This window comes from Helicoverpa armigera, chromosome 8 (assembly GCF_030705265.1).
Source record: "Helicoverpa armigera isolate CAAS_96S chromosome 8, ASM3070526v1, whole genome shotgun sequence".
Taxonomy (NCBI): Eukaryota; Metazoa; Arthropoda; class Insecta; order Lepidoptera; family Noctuidae; genus Helicoverpa; species Helicoverpa armigera.
The window spans coordinates 1,129,324-1,148,117 of record NC_087127.1 but is presented as its reverse complement, the minus strand read 5'-3'; the positions used below and the strand labels follow the sequence as shown (position 1 = coordinate 1,148,117).

At 38.2% G+C, this 18,794-nt stretch overlaps 3 protein-coding genes across 5 annotated transcripts in view; 2 read left to right on the top strand and 1 right to left on the bottom strand.

Annotated features, from left to right (window-relative positions):
- Window positions 1-288: 288 nt before the first annotated feature.
- LOC110382588 (uncharacterized) lies at window positions 289-3,258 on the bottom strand. Of its 3 annotated transcripts, none has more exons than XM_021343231.3 (4): window positions 2,505-3,258; window positions 2,111-2,199; window positions 1,444-1,657; window positions 289-1,132 (listed from the first exon to the last, which is right to left on the bottom strand). In XM_021343231.3, exons 1-4 carry the CDS (start codon window positions 2,757-2,759, stop codon window positions 1,088-1,090), a joined length of 603 nt encoding a protein of 200 aa, XP_021198906.3. In that variant the 5' UTR covers window positions 2,760-3,258; the 3' UTR covers window positions 289-1,087. The 3 variants fall into 3 exon arrangements, with proteins under 3 accessions (XP_021198906.3, XP_063891898.1, XP_021198924.3); XM_064035828.1 differs by having other exon boundaries at window positions 289-1,129; XM_021343249.3 differs by having other exon boundaries at window positions 290-1,129; window positions 1,459-1,657.
- A 5,568-nt stretch (window positions 3,259-8,826) lies between these two features.
- Window positions 8,827-12,055, top strand: LOC135117240 (uncharacterized). Its single transcript, XM_064035939.1, has one exon. It carries the CDS (start codon window positions 9,526-9,528, stop codon window positions 12,046-12,048), a length of 2,523 nt encoding a protein of 840 aa, XP_063892009.1. The 5' UTR covers window positions 8,827-9,525; the 3' UTR covers window positions 12,049-12,055.
- A 3,277-nt stretch (window positions 12,056-15,332) lies between these two features.
- Window positions 15,333-18,794, top strand: part of LOC110382547 (6-phosphofructo-2-kinase/fructose-2,6-bisphosphatase) — a 43,141-nt gene continuing 39,679 nt past the window's right edge. The window contains exon 1 of the mRNA XM_064035941.1: window positions 15,333-15,656. Within this exon, the coding sequence (XP_063892011.1) occupies window positions 15,485-15,656 (172 nt within the window). The 5' untranslated portion in view covers window positions 15,333-15,484. The remainder of the gene's footprint in view (window positions 15,657-18,794) is intronic.

Sequence of the window (18,794 nt, the reverse complement as noted above, 5' to 3'; positions counted from 1 at the left end):
AATGTTTTATCGTTTCTTAACGCACAAACTTTATCTACAAAAAATAAACAATACAGCTTTTAAAATCGGAGCGAAAATACGTTTAAAAAAAATACTATATTTTTGTCTTCACATAACCAGTGTTGTCCAATTGATTTTTTTACTAAAAATATTTTGCACTGTGGACTGATACGAAAAGCGATTGAAGACAATTTTTTTATTTTCTTGTAAAAGAAATCAGTGAATCTCATTTTAATCCAAAAATTAAGTGCAATATGATTTATATTCTATTATAACAGTTATTGTTTTGTTTTATTATATTTTATTTGAGTGTTGTGGACGACAAAATAGTTTACTTATTGAAATAAAGATCAATTTGAATTTTTGCGTATGGAAATATTAGATACTTAGATTCTGTCAATAAGTTTAAAAGTTTTATTACAAATTATATATGTGTATTTGTATATCTATGAGCCTTAGTTGCCTAAAATAAAAGTATACATTTTTTTTTTCATACATTTTTCAATATTTTTATATTAATACGATGTTACAAATCTACATAATAGAGTAAACCTAAATTTTCTTACATTAAAATGAAATCTATGCCGTGATCAAGTAAACTATTTTGTCGTGCAAGAAGTATTGTTGTAAGGTTGCATTGCGCAGGAGTGCATTGAATTGTGATGCCCGTCGTAGTACATAATGTTAAGTACATTGTTGTAGCTGATGTTGGAGATCATTCCCATTAAAACTACATTTTACACAAAGCATTCGTTTTATTCTTATACCTATTACAAGAAAGCAAAACATGATAAAAATACAATCATTGGTTTGAAATTGAAAATTAAATAATGTAAAATTATTTTACTACTTGTACTGGGTACATTTGAAAAAATATTTCAGCGCTGGACTGCCATGTATTGAAGAGCTATATGCCACTTTTTTTCCAGGTGCGTTAAAAAAATTGGGAGTGCGCTTGAAACCGCTGGTAGAAGCTAGTAACAGACACCTAAACTAAATGCAGTGAAGTAGGTACTATATCTGAGAAGCCCCATGCCCCTTGGATGCCGTACGTAGAGGCCGGTGCCGGTGCCGGTGAAGTTGCGTTTCACGGTCGTGGCCTTATGCTGGCCAAGTCAGCTTCCAGAGCCTGCTAACAAACAAATGATCAGTGATCAGACTGCTCACAGATAGTCTAGTCTAGAGCCTGAGAAAGCTACGTAGGCTACTGTTTATCTGGGTACGGAAAGGCTCTATTGTAATCTTTTAAGGTAGAAATATTTTTTTGTTTCTTTGTACTTCGAAGGCTTCGAAATCAACGATTTTAAATATTCTTTCACCGTTGTTAAGCTATACTGTGCCCGGTCATATATGGCAAACATAGCTTCTATATTATCCAGGTATAACAAAAAGTTTCCCGGGACGCGGGTGAAACAGCTAACATAAAACACAATTCAAACAAACTTTCAAATCCAAGACCTTCATGTCCAAGCTCCTCAGCGCGTCCCGCAGCTCCCACAGTCCAGGGTCATCAGGTTCGTACACGCAGCAGTCATCAAACTGCCTCTGTATGCGTCGGCGCCATTCCTCATTGTAGCGACGACGGGTCTCCGCTAACTCGGCTGATAATCTTAGTTCAGCAGCTTCAAGTTCGTCAGTTGGTTCTAGTGAGATGTAACTGGTGGAAATGAGGAAGGTTTGTAGCAGCACTGCAGGTAATGCAGAAATAAAACAGCGATGATAGTGTAAACATAGGAGCGTATATTTTCTGTACATATAAGTAACGAGCTTAAGTGTAAAATCACAGGGGCCCATTGATATACAAAGGGGCCGAAGTAAGTAATGCTAATTTACTTATGTATGTTTAAGCAAAAACTGGCTGGCGTTTCGATTTAGGGCTTTATTGAGTTAAAAAAGTGTGTCTCCAGCCCCGTGCTCTAGACTCCGAAAATAAAGAAACGTAGCCAAGTTTTATTGTATAGGTATACCGGTAAGGTACGGATATTGAGCTCTCGGCGGAAGAGTGGGGATCGCTTTGCGCACCGTACGCATAAGGCAATAAGGCATTAAATCGCTTCTGCGAGGTGAATGTCAGGGCTCGATATCCGTGCCGATAACTATACTAAGTTACCTGTTCAAAGAAGCCATGTAATCTGGCGGGAAGGCGTTCACAGCATCTCGCAGGTGATCCCAAGTGTCGGTGTAGTTCAACCGGTTGTACTGAAAAAAAGTAAATGCCACATACAAACTCTCAACAAAATTCTGACTAATATGTATAACAAAAGCGTATGTATAATAATAGTGGGTTTGTTTGTGGTTTATATTTCGGCCTTTTTTTATTTGATGGGATATCATCAAATGTCCTCTCCCGTTGTGGGTGCTTCGTGAGGGTGAGTCAGACTGTTACTGACTAAAACCCACCATGTTCCTCCTTAAGCCCCTTATGTACCAGGGCCGCGGTAACTCTTAGGAACAATCCCGCAACCCTGGCAGATTATATTTCTGCACTGAACAATAAAACTTACCCGTTTATAAAACCCATAATCAATCTCCGAGTCAGTCATAGCCCTGGACAGCGGAATACTAGAGTCAGTGCTATAAGTAGCCCTGTCGATCTCCGCCAAACTGTCAGTAAGGAGGCTCTCACTCCTCAAGGAGAGAGGCTCCTCAGGATCCAACCACTCGTAAGGCGTCAGCGTTATCTCCGGTATCTCCAAGTCCTCGACGTACTCAGACCTGTTCTTTGGTATGGAGTTCAGCATTGTTCTGAACATGTTCATTTTGAGTGGTTATTTAGGAAGGCAGGAGTGTTACTTGGGAATGACGTGAGATACCTACGAACGTATGTTGGAAGACAAGCTTCGTCCACAAAGAATTAATTTGGATTCCAGAAAAAAAATATGATGAGAAGTTATTATTCACGAATGAACAGGAATAACTGGAATCTTAATCATTCCAATAAAACCCGTACAGAAAAGTGCGGCGTAGATAGGATGTAGACTAGACTACATATTTCTTAGTTCCAATAACAGCCTGCTAAATAGCTGATCTCTTTCACGAAACAATCTGCATTTGAAGGCACTTTTTAAAAACCCGATCGCGATTCAAAGATATCGGTATTTAAAAAACACTAATTCCGGATTGTACGACGCGGTTGAAGTCGCGTACACCTAAGATGTGTGACCCGGTTGGAACTATTGTGTAACCGTGAAGTTTTGTCGATATGCGACGTGATGGTTACCACGCGACAGCTACAAGCAAGCGGTCACGTTTGCAATTTTTTTGGCGAAATCGCGACCGGTAAGTATGTTAAGATTTTACTGGGAAGTTTTGTAAATACATACATAATATGTAGAAGTAGTCATGGATCTTCAGTATCCAATCCAATTACATTTTTTTTCGGGTGAAAAGCACTGCAGATATAACGTACCTAGTTAAAATGGACTAGGTTCGTTGCCTTTGCCTAATAGTCGGTAGCGTTCACGGCTTATTTCTTAGAAGGACGAGACCAGAGGCAAATATATTTTGGAATTCGAATGTAGGTAACTCGGCGACGACTTGGGATCAGCCACCTACGCAGACCATTAGGTATTCTGAATATCCAAATTCTCATATGAATTTCCAATACTTATTGATAAATTCTTCTTCCTCCAATTGTCTCGATACACAATTTTGCGCGTATTTGCGCCTTTTGAGCTGGGCATTAACATACCTTGGTCTCTACAGGCAGACCTCCGAAATTTCATATTAACTGCAAAAGATATTTTAGCTTGCAGTATTATCTTACTTGGTGAAACGAATTAATTTAAATTTGGTATCCAGGTCGTAAGGATACCCAACTGAGGTAGAGGGAAAAAATTGATGAGATGGAACAGGGGCATAACTCTTCACTCAAATGATGAGCTCATAATTAGCAGAACTTTTTATTTGTTAATTTTTTTTAATAATAGTCAATGCTCATCGACGTGTTTTGAATAAACAACTCTTGAAATTGGTAATCCCCTAGTCTTGAACGTGACTTATTTGTATCATTCATAGGATAGAATGGAAAAATAAAATCAGGGAATTTTAGTTAAAAAGGACAATTTAGTTTTACGTATATATTTGCCTCCATAAGCACATTTACGAACTCGGACACCAGTTCCTTCATACTAGATAAATGCAACTGTAGGTAGTAGGTATTTATTTTCCAGAGAGCGTTTCACTTAGTACTTAGATATTTACAGAGTAGACTATGATATCGCGTACCAGTAGTAGGGCATGCAATTTCGGTAAAACAAAAATTACCGGTAAAAATTCGGTAATAAAAATATTTTTACCGGTAAACCGGTAAAACGGTAATTTTTTTTTTTTTTTAATGTGATATTATAACAATCAGATTGGGTAGTCTTAAAGCAAAAACTCAATAAATATGCAAAGTATAAGGTGATAAACGTTTTTTGTGAAGTGGGCTGTAACAAAAAACATGTCAGTACCATCCGTGCGCGATGTCGCTGACAAAATGCAAGAGAAACGGCTGCGATGGTACGGACATGTAAAAAGGAGTGACACCTGATGACATCGGCAGTGTGAATGTGATACTCGTTCTCAATATACCCGGTCAAAGACGCAAAGGCAGGCCGAAACCGTGGTGGTTGAGTGTCGTAATGAATGACATGAAAATCTGCGAACTCGAAGAGGAAGATGTCTATTCAGGAGGATAGAGCGAAGTGGAAGAAGGAAAATACGGAAAGCCGACCCCGTCACAAAACGGGATAAACGCTAAGAATTACCGTAAAAAAATATATTTTTCATTGAAGTGAAAGCCCTTTTTTATGGCAAATCATTCTTTCTGTCTAAAACCCATGTTTTTAGTAGGCGTTTTATGGACCAGGGTCGCGGTAACTCTTTCGAACAATCCCGCGGCCCAGGCAGCGGGTCTGTTGTCTATGCAGACGGTGGAACGATGAGCCACCCGATCTCACCGCCCACAGACCGACGCCTACGGTGGCCGGGAGTCGTCTCTCGACCCTTGGCGTCCGTGGTGTCTTCCTGGTCCACTACAGCGGCTGGGATGAGAGGTGCTACTCCTCCTTCTCGAGCATGACGGCTTCCCATTCCCTCTAGCTCCGGACCATGGCTTGAACCAGGGAAGGACGCGAAAGGTCGCCGCTGCCTATTGCCTCGAAGACAACACGGCGGTACCCTTCCCAGGCAGTGCACACCTGGACTGTGTGCTCCACCGTGTCCTCAGAGCTGTCCGCATGGTGGTGAAGTAAAAGCCCTTGCTCAGTAAGGTCATAGAGTAGGTAAAATAAGCATTAGCTACATTTGTACCTAGTATGAGCTGACAGCTATGAGGATAAACAAAATAACCGAATGAATACAATTACAATGAATAAAATGTTTAGATTTTATAAATTAAGATGAGAAAGAAGATTTGTATCTAACCTACAGATAGTTAACGACACATAAGTTTACTTTCCTAAAAAACAGCAACTTTAACACTTACAATACGTAATGTATGCAACATTACATTATATTCAGGCTACATAACAAAGATTTGACGTTAAATGAACAATTGCTATATTTTATCAGAAAAATGTAAAAACCGGTAAATTACCGGTTTCATATTATTTTTACCGGTAATTTAAAACTCGCAAAAATGGGCGGTTTACCGGTAAAAACAAAACCGGTTAACCGGTATTGCATGCCCTAACCAGTAGCAAGAACGCACCCATTGTCTTTGCTATCGAAGCTATTGGGTAACATGATAATCAATTTGCTGAAATGGTTGCATACTGTTCCCTTTCTTTGTTATAGTCAAGGATCCAATTGAAATGCAAAGTATTAAACTGCGCCTTTGCACATTAAAAATAAACAAAGGATAATAATTAATAGGCTGTTGTGAAATTCGATAGATAGATTAAGATAACAGTAGGGTCAACCCTAGAACTGCGCCACAAGGTACCTACTAATAAAACTAGACGTTTGTAAGTGGCTATATCAGTTTGAGGACAAAAGGACACTTTTGTGCAAACTGACATATTGATAGCGACAATAAAACAGTAAATTAAATGGATTAATTGCCATTTAAACAATGTTTCACCTTGCTTACGTTGATTCAGCTCTTACGGAATTGTATTGGTAGGTAATGTGGCAATGATAAAATATGTTATCTAGGTATGGTGGCAATCGTGTCGGGGGATAACCGCTTGGTTCCTGACAGCGTATCATCCGTAGCCATACTGTATCCGTTTTCTAACGAATTTAGTGCTATGGGTCCTTTGAGATTCTGCTTAGATGTTCATCATCCTCCTGCTCTTATCCCTATTCCTTATGTTTTTTTTCTTCCATAATCTTATATCAAGTATCACAAATTACAAGTACCTAAACTACTACTAAGATGTTCTACACCAATATAGAATACCATCATTTCATTTGAAGATACATAATAAAAAAGAGAGTGGAAATAAGAATACTCGTGTAAATTCTATCTGTTTCAGCCTCAGATAGTTATGCCACTATGTCCCCGTTATTTTGTCTATCTCAGTAAAAACCTTGAATTTTAAACAAACGATCGTAATATTTTTTATTGCCGCGATAAGACATGTTTACGTCTTGTTTGTTAGTTACCAAACATTAACAATAGGGAATCCCGAGTTGTTTAGGTAACAGACTATATTAATTATGATTGTTAATGTTTTCTTAATTATTATTTCCTAGTAATTTGCTAACGCGTAAGGTAGGTAAAAAGATGCCACATAGGATTAATTAAAGAAAGATTGTTAAAAACTGAAACAATTGTTGCTAAGTCACTATGTAGTACCTACTTAGTCTGAGACTAAATTAGGTACTACTCTACTAGAAACGCTATTTCGCTGATCTTTTTTGGTTGATATTGTAGCTATTTATTTGAAATAAAATTACATTAAGTACTGATATGTTCCTATATAAAAAATATAAAAACCTGTGATCTTTTTTTTTCTTCAGTTGTTAATTTCGTTCAGGAATATTCGACATATTCCGGATTGTTCAGATGAAGGTCAGACATATGCTAATAAATTAATTTAACACGATGTGCGAGCCCCCAGAAGAACTCGTTTCTAAATGAACGTTAATATAATAATAATAATAAAGCATTTATTTCAAGTAACTAGGACTCATATCAGGTTAGTAACAATATTTACTTAAGACTATGTTAGTAAACTGCAAAGTACAATTTGGTTACATAATGAAACACTCACTACGAATCGCCGCTACAAGATTCCAGCCGAAATCCTGGAGCAACGATTCACTATGCAGCAGTCCAACCTATCAGCCACCATGCCCAGGATACCATTGGAGCTGGCCCGCACCCTGCGCACCAGGGATGCACACTTTTTCCGCTATTATATAATATATATAAAGTTATTTTTATAACTCTAATAAAATAACTAATTCCGTATTACCGAAATAAGTTTAATAGAAATGGCAAGGGAAAAGACGTCGTAATTTTATTAATTTTGTTCAATGAAAAGGAATATTAATTTAGGGCTCTACTAACCAACCTACTTCAAAAGAATTTTAAAGTAGGTAGTTTAGGTACTCCAACATTAAACCTCATCTAATCCTTGTTTTTGTGTTACTCCAATTAGTTCGATGAAGTTAAATATTCCTTAGCCGTTAAAACAATTTTCTTTCAGGTTTACATAATTGTTGAATTTTACTTTTGTAAGTACCTACTCAATTTTCTGCTGTCTATCTTGATTTTTCTTTTTAGATGCAATGTTAATTTTATTTTGCTTTTTTCCTACAAGATCGTAGTTTACTGTCGAACGTCGCTTCAATTCAAAGCCTTTATTATATTACTCATGGAATGCAAGTAAATTAAATATGCATCGCAAAAACGTCTCTACCGACATAAAATTTGGCGTATCGAAGAGCGTTATCAATCGTCAACTGAACCGCGCTCGAGTAATGTGGCTTCAAATCTCCCCTTCCCATTTCCCTGTTCTTTCTTCGAGTTTTCAATCATGTAAGCCTAATGGTATTTAATAATAATATTAGTAACATAATTAAGAATAATTAATACTATGTAAAACAAACTCTGTAGAATAATTAATACTCACCTGATTGAATATTATGTAATTATACATTGTTTTGACTTGAGACCAAACGGATGTACTTAATAAAAACTGTATTTAGGTAATACCCAATATTGTACATGTAAAGTTAAAGGATACATAAATTACATTTACTTATATTTTGATATTTAATTGTTTAGTTAATAGTATTGTCATACTTTAAATTATTTTGATGTTGATTAATAAATAAGACGGTCAGTTGATTTTGCGAGTTGTAATAATCACGTGTGTCATTTGGTTTGTCAGTCACTTGTTGACCGCCATAGAAAGTGTTTGTGGAATAAAGTGTACTAAATCGGAGAATAACTGTGTTTTAAATTCTACAATCCCTTGGTTCTGAAGCTATTCCTTTAGCTTCAGAAGTGGGATCAGCGGAAAAATACATTTTTTTCGTACCACGCCTGCAAACGGGAAGAACAGAAAAACCGTAAGTACCACGCTTTGTTTATATGAATATTGGTTACGTGAGAAATTGAGGTAATTGTTATAAAATAATAGGACGATTATTAACCATAGCAAAACTAGTGTACTACATATTTTTTGTTTTTTTTTCTCTCTCTTTTTGCTGTTTCTTTTCTTTCCCTCCGTCCAGAGTTTTTATCGTTAGTAGTACGAACTAAATTTCATTAGATGGACACATAATATAATAATACCGTGAATACAATCGATTTTTTTTATTATTATTAGATAGCAGATCGGGTAATATGGTGTTTAGTGGACTCGGATACGATCGATTGAATATATTTAATACCACGTGGCACTCCCTATTTTTATTTTAGTTTCTACAAGTGTTGCTTTCCAGTACAAATCCTGTACTTACGTGCTGTATACACGCGCTTGAATTACTATCATACCGAATATGACGGATGTCGTTGGAGATATTTTATGGTTATAATACCGTCTGGACTGTCTCGTTTGACTTAACTAGCAACTATATCGGAACCAACTGCCTCGTTGGTCTAGCTGTCGCTAGAGGTCTTGGGTTCGATTCCCGGGACGGGCCGAAATCACTTTACGGGTTTTAGAAACTTTCACGAAGTAGTCCGGAGCCTGGAAGTTGGTGATTGATACACCCGTGCATGGGATATCGGTCCCGCGCCTGATCTCTCTCCGGTCGTGTCGGATTGCCGTCCCATCGGGCTATGAGAGTGAAGGAATAGTGAGTGCACCTGTGTCTGCGCAAAGTTTGTGCACTATAATATGTCACTATAATATGTGTTTCCTTACATGAGAGCGGCCACCGATAATCGACTAGGAGAACATCGTATCATCGTAAAAGGCTTCATTCTGACTTGGAAAGGCTAATAACAAATTAATAATGCAAGACCATTCTAGTGTCAACGTATTGTTAACATTAAATCTAATTTGCTGTGATTTGGTTCAGTAAAAGGCATAGCAACAGTTTATTAACCTGTATTTTTGTCAGTTTCAGTTTATTAACATGGATCGAGAGGATCGTAATAGACGAGAGACAAGTTTTGAGAGGTTTAGTGCAGACCCAGGAGTACCCATGTATAAGGGTCAGGGTCAGGATGCACTGGAGTCAAGGCGGAGAGCGCTTAGTCATGCAAGTTGGCCTGGAGAACCCAGACGTGTGGGTGAAGGCAGGTCATTAAGGAAATATGGTTCAGAGAGACCAGGGGCATCGCGGGAGCGCGATGCTGAGGTCGAACGAAATGGATTATTAGATGGAGAGCGTGAAACAACTCATTCGAGGAGAACTGCGCAGAGGTGCCTGCGTACACCGGCACGTTGGGAGCGAGAGCGCTCGCTAAGGACGGGGCAAGAGAGAAGAAGACGTTCACTCGAGTGCACACCCAGGAGTGAAGACGAAGTTACCCCAAGGCGTGAATCCCGGTGCAACAGGAAGAGGAGTCGCAGTCCATCGCGTGATCTTGGTGAGTCACAACCATCTTGTTCTAAGCAATATAAATGTCATGACACTTCTACAGATACTATATTAGATAAATTTTTGTCTATTTTGCAATCGGTTAAAGGTTCAGATAAGCCAAGGATGACTTTTAATACTAACATTGTACCCGAGTTTGATCCTATGTCAAAGGAACAAACGATTTTGACCTGGTTAACAAAGGTAGAGGAGTGCGCCGGAATTTACGGCTGGGAGGATAAAGAGACAATCCATTACGCTTTACCTAAGTTGACTGGGCTAGCACGATCGTGGTATCAAAATTTGCCCACTATGCTATTCACTTGGTCAGAATGGAAGAACAAATTAATAGAATCTTTTCCAGTTCGCGAGGACTATGCTGAACTTTTAACCGAGATGCTCGCTAAAAGAGTGAAGTATGGAGAATCGCTTGATCATTATTATTATGCAAAAATTAACTTGTTAAATAGATGTCAAATTTATGGGCGACAGGCTGTAGATTGTCTGCTGCATGGCGTTGATGATAGAGCTATCAGGGTAGGCGCTCAAGCGGCACAATTTTCTGACCCAGAAAAAGTTCTTAAATACTTCAGAACGGTCAAAGTAGGACAAAGCCGTGAAAACCACGAATCATCATCGAAATTCAGGAATGAACGCAGGAATACAACATCCTTTGCTAAATCCGGTGGTTCAAAGCCTGACACTACAAAAATTATTTGCTATAATTGCGATCAATTTGGTCACCCGCGTTTTAAATGCGACAAACCCCCAGCAAAATGTACTACTTGCGATAAATCGGGTCACCTGTCTGTCCATTGTTATAGGAATAAAACTAATAAAAGCCGCGAAGGAGACACAAATCAACTTAAAGATAATAAGGAAAAACAGGTTGCCCAGTTGAATATAGTAGAGGAGGTGAATGCTAAATACAAGCTTAACATCAAGGTGAACGGAAATGTTGTAGATTGCCATTTAGATCTGGGGAGTCAATGCTCTCTAATAACGTTGTCAAAGGCTAGGGAATTTAATCTAGATATAGTAGTACCAGAGGATTTACCTACCCTCAGGGGTATAGGTAATAATCTGACTAACCCAGTAGGGATGACAACCGTCAGCGTTGAAGTTCAAAATATAACACAGACCATAAACATGTATGTAGTCGACGATTATGTCATCAGTCAGTCGGTTCTATTAGGACACTCGTTTACTGAAAAACCAGACATCATTATCACAAAGACCCCTACTGCCGTAATATTTCAACAAATTCCGAGTACTAAGGTGCACCTGGAGGTGAGTAAAGACATCGATATCTCCCCAAATACGTTGCGTGCTGTTCAAGTTCTTGCCGACTCGAAAACAGATGTACGAGTCTACGTTAATGGTTCCATTAGGGGTCCGGTAGGAAGTGAGTACTACCTCCTTCCGGGCGATTACGAAGTCAAAGGTGGACGGAGCGCACTGCTGGTCCACAACGCGTCATCTAGTGTAATTAACTTAAAAAGAGGAACTCTTTTAGCACGTGTTTATCCCAAGAGTACTGATAAGGGAAATCCAGAGGATACTTTGCAATCATGCAATGTTTCGTTCTGTGAAATCCAGAACGAAGATGACTTTAATCACGGTGACAACCTAACTCCAGAGGAACTCATGCAATTAAAACTATTGTTACAAAAACACAGTGACTGCTTCTCGAGTGGCCTCCATGATCTGGGATTCACAGATTTGACTGAAATGGTTATAGAACTCGATAATTCAGAACCTGTTGTCTATCGACCCTACCGGATGTCTTTCGCTGATCGAGCGCTAGTCCGGAACATGATACAGGAGATGGTAGATCACGGTATTGTCAGAGAATCCACCTCACCGTACGCCAGCCCAATCGTGCTAGTGCAAAAGAAAACGGGGGATAAGCGGTTATGCGTCGATTATCGGGAGCTTAACCGTAAAACGAAAAAGGAACACTATCCCCTACCACGAATCGAAGATCAACTTGATCAACTGGCGGGCAACACGGTATTTACGTCGCTCGATTTGGCCTCTGGCTACTATCAAATAGCAATTGCTGAGGAGTCTTGACACCGAACTGCTTTTGTTACGCCAGATGGACAATTCGAGTATAACCGAATGCCATTTGGATTGGTAAATGCGCCTTCGGTTTTCCAACGCACAATTAACAAAATACTTCTGGAAGCAAAAATTAAGTATGCCATTGTATATATGGATGACGTCCTTATTCCAGCTAAAAACGTAACTGAGGGTTTGCAACGACTCGAGGAAGTTCTAGGGCTGTTGAGAAAGGGTGGTCTTACGCTAAAATTAAGCAAATGCCATTTCTTCCTCGACACTATTGATTTCCTCGGATACGAGGTAAGTTCTAACGGAATACGACCTGGTCACCGAAAAACCGAAGCTGTGAGTGAATTCCCAAAACCTAGCAATCAGCATGAACTTAGGCAGTTTCTTGGGTTGTCAGGTTATTTTAGACGATTCGTTAGAAACTACGCTTTACTGGCGGCACCCCTGACGGACTTGCTAAAAAAGGACAGTAAATGGACGTGGGGCGAAGCTCAAAACCATGCTTTTAACAAAATAAAGGCCATGCTAACTGAAAGACCCATACTCGCACTTTATGATCACCGTGCTGAGACTCAATTACACACAGATGCCAGTAAAGAGGGTTTAGCTGGCATCTTACTTCAGGCCAATTCAGATGGGGTTTTCCAACCTGTGTCATATTTCAGTCGTAAAACTAACGCAGAAGAACGCAAACTCCACTCCTATGACCTGGAGACACTAGCAGTAGTGGCCTCACTTAATCGATTTAGAATTTATCTGATTGGTATTCCGTTCAAAATCTTCACGGATTGCAATGCATTACGGTCAACTCTGATCAAGCGTGATCTCATTCCCCGAATTGCTCGATGGTGGATACAGTTGCAAGAATTTGACTGCACCATCGAGTATAGACCGGGGTCACGTATGTCTCACGTTGACGCCCTAAGTCGCAATCCAGTTGGAGACGGTGAAATAGAATCACCAGTATGTTTGGATGTTCTGACCATCGAGAACACGGAACAAGACTGGATTGCAACCGTACAAACGGCTGACGATGAAGTAAGAAGGATAAAGGAAACTTTATCTGACTCAAATTCAGAACAAATAATGGACATTTGCAAAAATTATAAACTAAAGAATGATCGGGTATATCGAATTGTTGGGGATGAAATCAAATGGGTCGTACCCAAAGGAGTGCGTTTCCAAATCCTGAAAATGAATCATGATGACGTGGGTCATTGTGGTTTCGACAAGACTCTCCAGCGCATTCGTAAGAATTATTGGTTTGCGAAAATGCGGAAGTTCGTAAAGAAATACGTTTCTTCCTGCTTGGAATGCTCGCACCACAAAGCACCGGGTGGGAAACGTGAAGGCGAACTTCACCCTATAGACAAACCCAGCGTGCCTTTCCACACAGTTCATGCTGACCATTTAGGACCTTTTATAAAAAGCAAGAAAGGAAATTGCTATTTACTCGTCATAGTGGATGGGTTCACAAAATACGTTGCCATAAAACCAGTAAAAGATACTAAATCCGCAACCACAATCAGAGTCCTTAAAGAGTTCATTAGTTATTTTGGAACCCCGATGCGCCTAATTACAGATAAAGGATCTAGCTTTACAAGCGGAGCTTTTAAAGACTTTATAACTTCATATAGCATTAAGCATATAGTGAACGCAGTGGCGACCCCTAGGGCGAACGGCCAAGTAGAGCGCTTTAACAGAACCATCTTAGATGCGCTATCTACCTCAACCCACGGAAAAGACGAAAAATCATGGGACGAGTACGTATCGGATATTCAACTAGGCTTGAATACTACTACTCATAAAACAACTAACAAGACACCCTCCGAATTGCTTTTCGGATTTAACATTAAGTGTCGTAGTGAAGGACTTTTAGGTGAAGTTCTAGACGATACTGTTAATGTAACGTCTGGACAAGACCTGATAGATATTAGGGACGAAGCTAGGGAGAAAATAATAGAAAAACAAAACAAAGATCAAGAACAGTTTAATAGCCGTAGAAAACCGGCAAAACAATACTCTGAAGGAGACTTAGTGCGTGTAGAACGGCAACTTGCTCATGATGGACAATCGCAAAAATTAGTCGTAAAGTTCCAAGGACCGTACCGGGTCCTAAAAGCCCTTCCCAATGATAGGTATGTAATCGAAGACACACCATTGTCTCGAAAAAATAACCGCCGCTACGAAGCCATTGTAGCAGTAGACAAAATGCAACCATGGCTGCATTTCAATAGAGATCTGGAAAGTAGTGATGATGAAAATAACTCTGATAATGATCAGACAGCAGACATAGAATAATCATTAACAGTTATATAGATAAATATGAGATCATGCGATTTTCACTCTTAGGCTAAAATTATACTATCATACTAATTACATTAAAGTATAATGTTACGTCCATGGGTACTATTTGATAAATAATAATTTATTGTATTGTATATTCTGTAGTCATTCAAATTAATGCGTAAATAAATAAAAAAATGATTTGCATAAAATTAGTATTGTATAACATTAGTGTGTATGAAGTAAAATTACAGTTCATTCCGTATTTTGTGTATACTATTGCGCGAAGGGACTCGCTTGTTGCAGGAAGGCCGAGCTGTAAGCCTAATGGTATTTAATAATAATATTAGTAACATAATTAAGAATAATTAATACTATGTAAAACAAACTCTGTAGAATAATTAATACTCACCTGATTGAATATTATGTAATTATACATTGTTTTGACTTGAGACCAAACGGATGTACTTAATAAAAACTGTATTTAGGTAATACCCAATATTGTACATGTAAAGTTAAAGGATACATAAATTACATTTACTTATATTTTGATATTTAATTGTTTAGTTAATAGTATTGTCATACTTTAAATTATTTTGATGTTGATTAATAAATAAGACGGTCAGTTGATTTTGCGAGTTGTAATAATCACGTGTGTCATTTGGTTTGTCAGTCACTTGTTGACCGCCATAGAAAGTGTTTGTGGAATAAAGTGTACTAAATCGGAGAATAACTGTGTTTTAAATTCTACAATCCCTTGGTTCTGAAGCTATTCCTTTAATCATGCGATGCGGTGAGCGTACCGGAGCGGGAACGCTATCGTCTGTCCCGCACTCGCTACAGGAATACACATAAAAAGTACTCTGTGGAATACACGCACGGCTCGGAAGTGTTTACGTTGAGTATGGCACGCTGCCCGGCTCCCCGTGCGCGCTGCGTGACAGTACGCCCTGCTCGCCTGATCGCCCTTGCACTTGAATGTCGCCCCGCACCACATGCAAACAGATGCAAACAAAGATATCTCCGTTTCACCCGCGACGCCTCCTCTAGACTCAGTGCTCAGTGTACAATCAGCTGAGCCGCGGCCACTGCATGCGCGCGCGGCCCGCCTCGACTCCGTCTCTCAGTCATGCTTCGATAGCGCACACAGATGGATGTGACAAACGGGTCGCCGTCGCTGCGGCTTCGCGGCGGCGTCAACAGTAACAGTGATAGTAAAAAACATGAGTTAAATCTGTGCCCGAGTGTGATGTCGCCGGAAACCCAGCGGCTGTTGCCGCCTACCACGGAGACTATTATGACGAAGCCGTTCCCTATACGAGGTAACTATAACCGCCACTCTAGAATAATAGTTCTGTCGGACTAAAAATACGCCGGACGCGCGAATTTGTGACAGCTGCACGAGCGGCCCGCTACGTTCCTTCTCCCGGACGCTCGACTGACGATCATTTGCAATGTGTTCACGAGCTTCGGAACTGGACTATCATATTTTATTTCCTCTCACGACGCTGTAATGTGTGTCGATTATAAACAGCTTAGCGGACGCTTGGCTAGCGGTAATACATTATATTGTTTTATAACTGCGATATAAGAACACGCGCCTCTGATATGATAGTCGGGACAGTAAATGTGTTAAAGTCACATTAAATCTACAATTCCTGTTTCGTCACAGAATAAGCATAAAATTCCATAATCGCCTCATGCTCTGTCAATCCGTAGGTACATTAATTCTAAGACACCTTAAGTCATGAATTACAAATAATAGGATTATACAAATGACTTTAGTCTCTCACTAATCCCAGTTTTAAATTAATCTTGATGCATCTCTCCGTGATGAATGACATTCGTCATTAAGTTAATAAATCGCGGGAAAATCCATTATTGTTTGTTTTTGCTAACGCTACGTTAGAAATCCTCTTATATCTATATTATGTAGAGAAGCATTAAGTAGGTATACTTAAGCTTAGTTTATGTGAGTGTTAATAACTCATAATATATTATTTGTAGTTAACAAGAGTTATTATAAATTACTTAGGTAAAAACGTTTTTCGCATACTTCCAAAAACGACCTTTGTTTTTGTTTTTTCAGCAATGTTTTCATTTTGAATTTGACAAAAAAATCAAACGTGTGGCTGAATCATATAAAGTACCTACTTACCTAATCTGAATTTATATTGTTTAGAGTTAAATCCAGGGTATTTTGTTTTAAATTAATAAGTAAACAAAAAACTCCATTGTATTTTCCTTGAGTTACAAAATGTTCTGTTTGTACCTGTAGGTATCAAATATTAAACGAACATAAAAATTAAATACTTAGGTACATGAAACTGAAACCGAAGAAAAAAAAACTAAATAATTTTAGGTATAACTTTTTGTGATAAACATTTTCACAAGACAACACTTTCTTCACTCAATTTATATTTGCAGACCTTTAGGAAAAACATAAATTTATTAATTTAATTTACTTACTGTAAAATTAATTAATTAGATTCAATCAACCTACGCATACATAATAAGATTATTTATAAACCTGGGGTCAGTTTAGTTAACCTGCATCTATCTGGTCTTATGTCTGATCATGTGACTCGAACGATCGGCCATTAGATCACATATATCTACACATATATATTTATAGATAGCTATAAACCGGTTACACATATCAATAAACACTTATAAATGACACATAGTAGGCATGCGTACATAAACATACTTAATATAATAGTTGAAGAATACATAATTATGTATTTATGCAGGAATTCTGTTAGAAAAAGTTTTAATTTACTTTATTTACTCGTTCGAATAGTTTAAATACATTGACATGTTATTGAAAATACACTAATTATGTTCTTCAATTCATACATCGTAATTATGTATGAACAAGGCACCACCCACTTAATGAAATTACATTTTGGATATGTTAATGATTTTTTTCACGCACAAAAGCTACTGAAACACTCCAAAACTGGACTATTGCGTACTGAAAATATGAAACTGTGTGTCCCTAGGTACTTAGAATCAATATAAAGTATCAATTGGTCTTACATACTAAAAGAAAATTAAACCACAGATTTAAGTGTTAAATCTAACGTTTGTCGCGTTTTTGAAGAAAATTTCACACACAAAATTCTTTAAGTCTTAAATACGTGATAAACGTCTGTTTAACTTTTTTGTAGAAAGACCCATATCTGTCTAACTATCCTACCCTCAACGTTTTGTACAAAGCGACCGTTAAAGTTGCTTATAAAACAGCCGCGAGGGGTCCTATTTATGCTTCTATAATCTCTTTTGCTAAAGTCTACAATGAACAGAAACGCGATGACCATCACGATGTTTGTATCAGAGATAACTTAACATGGCTCTCGAGATAACAATGTATGTAATTGACAAATAATCCCATTCTTACAACTTCTTGATAATATCGCGATAAAACGAGTGACGAATGTTGTATTACCTAATACTTAATTGATTTATTAATAACGTTTACATAACAATAAAGAACAATACCATCATTAGTTACATTATATTATTTATGTATTTGCATATAAAATTATTTACATAGGTAATGATTAGGTCATTACCTATGTAAATAATTTTAGAGAGACAGTTCTAGATACGTGACAGTATTCCCATTAAATAGAAAACCAATTTCTTCAGTTAACTGTTTTACTGGAAAACGCAGCTGTTACGAAGGTACGTACAACATAGCGACCACTCTCTCGCTTTCAATCAACTCGGCCAACGGATTTCATCAATCAATCCTTGTTCCAATACAGCCGTTTTATTGCTTTTCTCTTGATTCAAATAATTTAATAGCAAGCATCCAATTTTGATCGCATTGTGTCGAGTATATCTGTAGAATTATTGGTATGTATGTTCGCTGGATTCCCCAAGGTTCAATCTTGGGTCCCATGAAACACATTTGTAGATCTAATGCACACTGTAAATTCCTTCAGCCAAAAATCAATTGATCTATATGTAACTCTATGTCTCTATGTACAAAAGAAAGATTGATAGTTTTGATTTCATTAGAAATCTACAAACTGGGCTTTTGAAATTATGCTCCATTACCATCGAATCTCCGAGAAAAAGATTACCTTTAATGACTATTTTATCCAGTTCTTTTAACTAAAGATTTCACCTTTTTAACCGACTTCCCAAAAAGGAGGAGGTTCTCAATTCGGCCGGTATGTTTTTATCGATCGGTTGATCATAACTAATGTTGTCATAACTAATGGAATAGTCCGTTTCTCATCTGTTTACAACAGCAGATGAGAACGGATTCAGTCGTCTGATTGAATTCATAGACGTGCGCATGTGGGTTGACCCCTCGCTGTAATCATTTGATGAGACTACAACGCAACCAATCTTTGTTTGTATCCGGTGACTTTAAATTTTTTTGTTTACATTTAGGTACCTTGCCCGACCTTACCCCCTCTACAATACAGAACAACCGCAAAAAA

Coding starts and splice junctions, on each gene's coding strand:
- LOC135117240 (XM_064035939.1), top strand. CDS start 9,526: ATGGATCGAGAGGATCGTAATAGACGAGAGACAAGTTTTGAGAGGTTT.
- LOC110382588 (XM_021343231.3), bottom strand. CDS start 2,759: ATGAACATGTTCAGAACAATGCTGAACTCCATACCAAAGAACAGGTCT. Junction 1,658..2,110: donor TACATGGCTTCTTTGAACAG/GTAACTTAGTAT, acceptor CATTTCCACCAG/TTACATCTCACTAGAACCAA. Junction 1,133..1,443: donor TGAAGGTCTTGGATTTGAAA/GTTTGTTTGAAT, acceptor TTTGTTTGTTAG/CAGGCTCTGGAAGCTGACTT.